The sequence below is a fragment of the Salmo trutta genome, chromosome 12 (assembly GCF_901001165.1).
Source record: "Salmo trutta chromosome 12, fSalTru1.1, whole genome shotgun sequence".
In the NCBI taxonomy this organism is placed as follows: domain Eukaryota; kingdom Metazoa; phylum Chordata; class Actinopteri; order Salmoniformes; family Salmonidae; genus Salmo; species Salmo trutta.
Window position 1 is genome coordinate 64,574,513 of NC_042968.1, and position 7,500 is coordinate 64,582,012.

A 7,500-nucleotide genomic window follows, 5' to 3' on the forward strand; every position below is an offset into this window, starting at 1 on the left:
TCCCTCCCCCTCCACCTCTCTCTCTCCCCCTCCACCTCTCTCCATTCCCCCTCCACCTCTCTCCCTCCCCCTCCACCTCTCTCCATTCCTCCTCCACCTCTCTCCCTCCCCCTCCACCTCTCGCCATTCCTCCTCCACCTCTCTCCCTCCCCCTCCACCTCTCTCCCTCCCCCTCCACCTCTCTCCATTCCTCCTCCACCTCTCTCCTTACCCCTCCACCTCTCTCCCTCCCCCTCCACCTCTCTCCATTCCTCCTCCACCTCTCTCCTTACCCCTCCACCTCTCTCCATTCCCCCTCCACCTCTGTCCTTACCCCCTCCACCTCTCTCCTTACCCCCTCCACCTCTCTCCTTACCCCCTCCCCCTCCCCCTCCACCTCTCTCCCTCCCCCTCCACCTCTCTCCATTCCTCCTCCACCTCTCTCCTTACCCCCTCCACCTCTCTCCTTACCCCCTCCACCTCTCTCCCTAACCCCTCCACCTCTCTCCTTACCCCCTCCACCTCTCTCCTTACCCCCTCCACCCTCTCTCCCTTACCCCTCCACCTCTCTCCTTACCCCCTCCACCTCTCTCCCTAACCCCCTCCACCTCTCTCCTTACCCCCTCCACCTCTCTCCTTACCCCCTCCACCTCTCTCCTTACCCCCTCCACCTCTCTCCCTAACCCCTCCACCTCTCTCCTTACCCCCTCCACCTCTCTCCTTACCCCTCCACCTCTCTCCCTAACCCCTTCCACCTCTCTCCTTACCCCCTCCACCTCTCTCCTTACCCCCTCCACCTCTCTCCCTACCCCTCTAACTCTCTCCCTCCCCCTTCCACCTCTCTCCCTCCCCCTTCCACCTCTCTCCCTCCCCCTCCGCCTCTCTCCCTCCCCCTCCGCCTCTCTCCCTACCCCCTCCAACTCTCTCCCTCCTCCTTCCACCTCTCTCCCTACCCCTCCACCTCTCTCCCTAACCCCCTCCATCTCTCTCCATTCCCCCTCCACCTCTCTCTCTACCCCCGGTCCATCTCTCTCCACAGGTCTTCAGGTGGTATTGAAGTCTATCATGAAGGCCATGGTGCCTCTGCTCCAGATAGGCATGCTGCTCTTCTTCGCCATACTCATGTTTGCCATCATCGGAGTGGAGTTCTACATGGGCAAGTTCCACTCCACCTGCTTCACTGTCGACACTGGTGAGTGCTGAATGGATTACACATACATAGTACATACACACAAACACAGACAAACCAGCACAGACACCACACAGACAAACAATCACAGACATACATACACACACACAGTAGGTAATGGGAACCCAACACAGAGTACCAAGTTTTAGGCCTCGCTGGCTTGTTTACATGTTGATAGACTGCTTTTTTATTGGCAGATTTTGTTAGATCACCTCTCAAGGTTGGATAAGTATGTCTGTTTGGGGAAGGAGTGGACAGAGCTGAAATGTAGATATTCTCCCACTGGAGTCAGCGTGTTGAGTGTGGAGTTGAACATGGATCTGGTAGTAGATAGTTAGAGCATGCAGACTTTACGACGCCACTAATTTACCTTCATACGTCAGCTGCAGGGTGTGGAGGGTGAGTTGAGCATAGGGATGACAGCTGTCCCAGCTGGAGCTGTGTGTGTGTGTGTGTGTGTGTGTGTGTGTGTGTCAAGCACGTGAATCTTCAGCAGGTGTGCGGCTGCGTTCAGCGCTGAGTGCATGTCAGTGTGTTTATGTGTGTACAGTCGCTAGTGAACAGCTACACACCCCTTGTATAGTCTTTACATTTTGCTGCCTTAAAATTACATCTCAGAAGGGAATACATTACTTTTTTTTCCCTTACCGATCTACACACCCTACTCCACATTTTCAAAGTAAAAGAAAAATTATAGAAATGTTCCAAATTAATAGAAAAGAAATCAAAAAGATGTCTTGATTGCGTATGTCTTCACACCCCAGAGGTAATACTTGGTGGAAGCACCTTCAGCAGCCAGTACAGCTGTCAATCATTTTGAATAAGATTCTACCAACTCTGCATAACTCTTATGGCAACATTTATCCATTGTTTTTGTAGAAATTGCTCAGGCTCAGTACATTCGGATTGGAGTCATTGATGGACAGCAATATTCAAACCTTGTGTCTGATTTTCAAGGAAATTCCTGAGTGGTCCAGCCTCAGGAATGAAGCTGGACCACTAAGGAACACTCAACACCTCTTGGAAAGCTATTCTGGTGTGTCTTGAAATCTGCTTGAGACAACGTTTGAATATTGCTGTCCATTAATGACTCCCAACCAAATATACTGAGCTTGAGCAATTATTGACAAAAACTATAAATATATGTTGCCCTAAGAGTTGGTGTCACGTTCGTCGTATGGAGTAGACCAAAACGCAGCGGGAATGTGTATGCTCATCTTCTTATTTATTAAAGAAACGAAACAAAACACTTGAACAAAAACAACGACGAAAAACAGTCACGTAAGGACAAATGACTATACGGAGAAACAACTACCCACAAATCCCAATGAACAAACACCCCTATTAAATAGGACCTTCAATTAGAGGCAACGAGGAACAGCTGCCTCCAATTGAAGGTCAACCCAATAAACTTAGCATAGAAATAGAATACATAGACACATACATAGAAATAGACTAACATAGAACATTGCCCAAAACCCCCGAAACACACTAAACAAACACCCCCCTGTCACGTCCTGACCAAACTACAATAACAAACAACCCCTTTACTGGTCAGGACGTGACAGTTGGTAGAAAGTTGGTAGAATCTTGTTCAAAATGCTTCACAGCTGTAATGGCTGCCAAAGGGGCTTCCATCAAGTATTACCTCTGGGGTGGGAAGACATATGCATCTTCATTTTGTGTTTTTTATTCATTTGAAAAATATTCAAAACATTTTCTTTCAGTTTGGAAATGTGGAGTAGGTTGTGAACATCCACAAGGAATATAATCTAATTGAATAAATGTGTAGATTATATTTTAATGTAACAAAATGTGCAAGGGGTGTGTAGACCTTTGCTAGGCACTGTATGTGTGTGTATGTTGTATTTTAAGCTAATGTAATTTTCCAGTGTGTTTGTTTTATATGTAATTACTAGGGCTGTGACGGTCATGGAATTTCGGATGATGGTTATTTGTCCAGTCAAATGCTCCCTCCCCCCTTCCCTCCCTCCCTCTCCCTCCACCTCCCTCTCTCCCTCCCGCCCTCTCTCCCTCCCCCTCCCTCTACCATCTCATCTCCCCCATCCAGGTGAGCGTGCGGCAGCGTTCCCCTGTGGTACGGAGGCCCCAGCCAGGATGTGTCCTAACGGTACAGAGTGTACAGAGTACTGGATCGGCCCCAACTATGGCATCACCAACTTTGACAACATCCTGTTTGCCGTGCTCACCGTCTTCCAGTGCATCACCATGGAGGGATGGGTGGACATCCTCTACAACGTGAGCACTCTCTCTTTCTTTCCCTCGCTCTACTTCTTTCTTCTCTCTCTCTCGTTCTCTCTCTCTTTCTCCCTCTCTCTCTTTTGCGCTTTCTCAAACCACATATCACTTACAGTATTCTTAACTCAAATATGAATAGGTTAGCAAAAATCCAGTAACTTTCCTAAAAATTCCCCCCAAAATCCTGGTCAGAAGATTCCTTAGAATCAGACGGGGAATAAGCAGGAAATCCGTGAATCCTGGGAGATTTGGGGAAAGTTTTCGGAAATGTGCAACCCTACAGTACACACACACACAACACTGTTTCACCTTTTCTTAACTTAAAGCTGACACATCACACACGTTCTTTCTATCTCTGTGTATTCTATCTGGTATGCAGTGAGCTGGAGCATGACAGTGTAGAGAAAGCATGAATGGAGAGAGCTTCTGTAGGGGTTTGATTTGTCAGTTTGGGTTCTACATGACTGAGTAGCAAACAGCACAGGGGATCTGGAGGGAGTGTACCTGTCTGCTGTGCCACTGTGTGTGTATGTGCACAGAATGTCACACACACACACAGACACACGCACACATCCGTGCAATTCCCTGGTTCCTGGCTCCACACTGTCTTGAGTTGGAAAGCTGAATTAGTTAAATGTGGTTTTTGTCTAGACTGGGATTGCAAAATGCTGGTAACTTTCCAAAAATTCTCAGGTTTTTCTCTTATTCCCTTCTGATTCCCAGGGAACCTGGTCATTTTGGGGGAGTTATCAGAATATTGCAGCCCTAGCCCAGACAGTTTGAATAAAGACCAGCTCGTGTTGGAGAACCAGCACTAGCAGATGGCAGTTTAGATTTCCCCCTGCTGCATTCTGGCTTTTTCCTTTTTCTACCCAAATCCTAGGATAGCAGCATATGCAACCCCCTACAACTTCCAGCACCAATACCTCCCCCTCCCCTTTCTCTCCATGCTCCTCCTCTTGTTCCTCTTCATAAAGCCTCTCCTGTTGCCTGTTTTCTCGTAATGCTGAGCAGCTCCACCTGTGTGGATCCATGCTGCTGTTGGAACAGATTCACCTGGCTTTTAGTGCACCTGTCGCTTCCTGTCCCTCTCTCTCTTCCTCTCCCCTTCATTTCTTCCTCTCCTCTTTATCTCTCCCTCTCTCCCCTTTATCTATCTCTTTCCTCCCTCTCCCCTTGCTCTCTCCCATCTCTCTCTATCTCTCTCGATTCAGTTTAATTCGAAGGGGCTTTGTTGGCATGGGAAACATATGTTTACATTGCCAAAGCAAATGAAATAAACAATCAATAAAAGATGTGAAAAAGATGAAGACATTTAAAGTGTTATATTATTAGCTACGCACAGTGTTTCATCAATGTGCAAATAGTTGTAGTACAAATTGTTAGGGAAGATAATTGAACAGATAAATATTGGTGGTATTTACAGTGTTGTTTGTGCTGCACTGGTTGCCCTTTTCTCATGGCAACGGGCTACAAATCTTTATGCTGTGATGGCACACTGCAGTATTTCTCCTAACAGATATGGGGTTTATCAATGTTTGATATGTTTTCAAATTCTTTGTGGGTCTGTGTGATCTGTGGGAAATATGTGTCTCTAATATGGTCATACATTTGGCAGGAGGTCAGGAAGCGCAGCTCAGTTTCCACCTCATTTTTGTGGACAGTCGGCACATAACTTGTCTTCTCTTGAGAGCCAGGTCTGCCTATGGTGACCTTTCATAATAGCAAGGCTGTGCTCACTGAGTCTGTGCATAGTCCAGGATGTTCATCATTTGGGGTCAGTCACAGTGCTCAGGTGTTCTGCCACTGTGTACTCTCTGTTAAAGGCCAGATAGCGTTCCAACTTGCTCTGTTTTTTTTTGGTTGATTCTTTCCAGTGTCAAATAGTTCTCTTTTTGCTCTTTCATAATTTGTTTGCGTTTATTGTGTTGCTGTCCTGGGGGTCTGTTTGTGATTGTGAACAATGCCCCAGAACCAGCTGGCTGAGGGGACTTTTCTCTCTGTAGATGAGGGCTTTGTGGTGGAATGTGTGGGCATCACTTCCTTCTAGGTGGTTGTAGAATTGAACAGCTCTTTTCTGGAGCTAGCAGGTATGGTGTTAATTCTGCATGCATTGTTTGGGGGTTTGCATTGTACACAAAGTATATTTTTGCAGAATTCTGCATGTCTCAATTGGGCGTTTGTCCCATTTTGTGAATTCTTGGTTGGTGAGACCTCACAACCATAGAGGGCAATGGGTTCTACAACTGATTGAAGTATTTCCCTAATTGGGATGTTGAGTTTTATGTTCCTTTTGATGGCATAGAAGGCCCTAGCTTGCCTTGTCTCTTAGATGGTTCACAGCCTTGTGGAAGTTACCTGTGGTGCATTCTTTGTGTGCTCTAGGGCAACGGTGTCTACTGTAGATAGAATTTGTATTTGTTGTCCTGGCATTATTTTGGTCTTCATTTCTATTGCTCCCTCTCCCCCCTGTCTCTCTCAATCAAAGTTTATTGGCCTCGTACACAGTTTATTAGATGTTATAGTGTGTGCAGTGAAATGCTTATGTAACTAGCTCCTAGCAATGCAGTAAAATGTCAATCAACTACACAAATAATTAAAACGTAAAAAAAGAAAAGAAAGTAAGAATGTCGGGTTGAATCCAATTAACAACCCAAATAGCACTGTAACAGTAATCATAATGCAATATATACATATAACACTGTAACAGTAATCATAATGCAATATATACATATAACACTGTAACAGTAATCACAATGCAATATATACATATAGCACTGTAACAGTAATCATAATGCAATATATACATATAACACTGTAACAGTAATCATAATGCAATATATACATATAACACTGTAACAGTAATCACAATGCAATATATACATATAGCACTGTAACAGTAATCATAATGCAATATATACATATAACACTGTAACAGTAATCACAATGCAATATATACATATAGCACTGTAACAGTAATCATAATGCAATATATACATATAACACTGTAACAGTAATCACAATGCAATATATACATATAGCACTGTAACAGTAATCACAATGCAATATATACATATAGCACTGTAACAGTAATCACAATGCAATATATACATATAGCACTGTAACAGTAATCACAATGCAATATATACATATAGCACTGTAACAGTAATCACAATGCAATATATACATATAGCACTGTAACAGTAATCACAATGCAATATATACATATAGCACTGTAACAGTAATCACAATGCAATATATACATATAGCACTGTAACAGTAATCACAATGCAATATATACATATAGCACTGTAACAGTAATCACAATGCAATATATACATATAGCACTGTAACAGTAATCACAATGCAATATATACATATAGCACTGTAACAGTAATCACAATGCAATATATACATATAGCACTGTAACAGTAATCACAATGCAATATATACATAAGTACAGTGCATTCAGAAAGTATTCAGATCCCTTCCCTTTTTCCATATTTTGTTACGTTACAGCCGTATTCAAAAAAATTGATTAAATAAAACACTTTCCTCATCAATCCACACGCAATACCCCATAATGACAAAGCGAAAACAGTTTTGGGGAAATTTTTACAAATTTATAAAAAATAACAAACATAAATACCTGATTTACATAAGTATTCAGACCCTTTTCTATGAGACTCCAAATTGAGCCCAGGTGAATCCTGTTTCTATACATATGTACACCAGATTCATTTACACAAGATATAAGAATGATATGTACAGCAGTAGATATATTACAGTGAGCCATGCCAAGAATACAGTATATAAATAAATAAGTGGTGTGTATAAAGTGTAATTAAAAAACAAAGTACAGTAGTATACATTTTAGAATGAGCTACAGTACCAGCCAAAAGTTTGGACATACCAGGTTTTTTCTTTATTTTCACTATTTTCTACTTTGTATAATAGTAGTGAAGACATCAAAACTATGAAATAACACATATGGAATCATGTAGTAACTAAGTGTTAAACAAATGAAAATATATTTTAGATTTGAGATTCTTCAAAGTAGCCACCCTTTGCCT

The 7,500-nt window shown here is 43.2% G+C and overlaps 1 protein-coding gene across 13 annotated transcripts in view; it reads left to right on the forward strand.

The window, feature by feature from the left end:
* cacna1bb (calcium channel, voltage-dependent, N type, alpha 1B subunit, b) overlaps positions 1 to 7,500 on the forward strand; it is a 210,060-nt gene that overhangs the window by 78,617 nt on the left and 123,943 nt on the right. For all 13 annotated transcript variants that reach the window (XM_029769130.1, XM_029769129.1, XM_029769138.1 and 10 more), the window contains exons 5-6: positions 1,019 to 1,171; positions 3,240 to 3,427. In XM_029769130.1, coding sequence (XP_029624990.1) covers positions 1,019 to 1,171; positions 3,240 to 3,427 — 341 coding nt within the window. The remainder of the gene's footprint in view (positions 1 to 1,018; positions 1,172 to 3,239; positions 3,428 to 7,500) is intronic.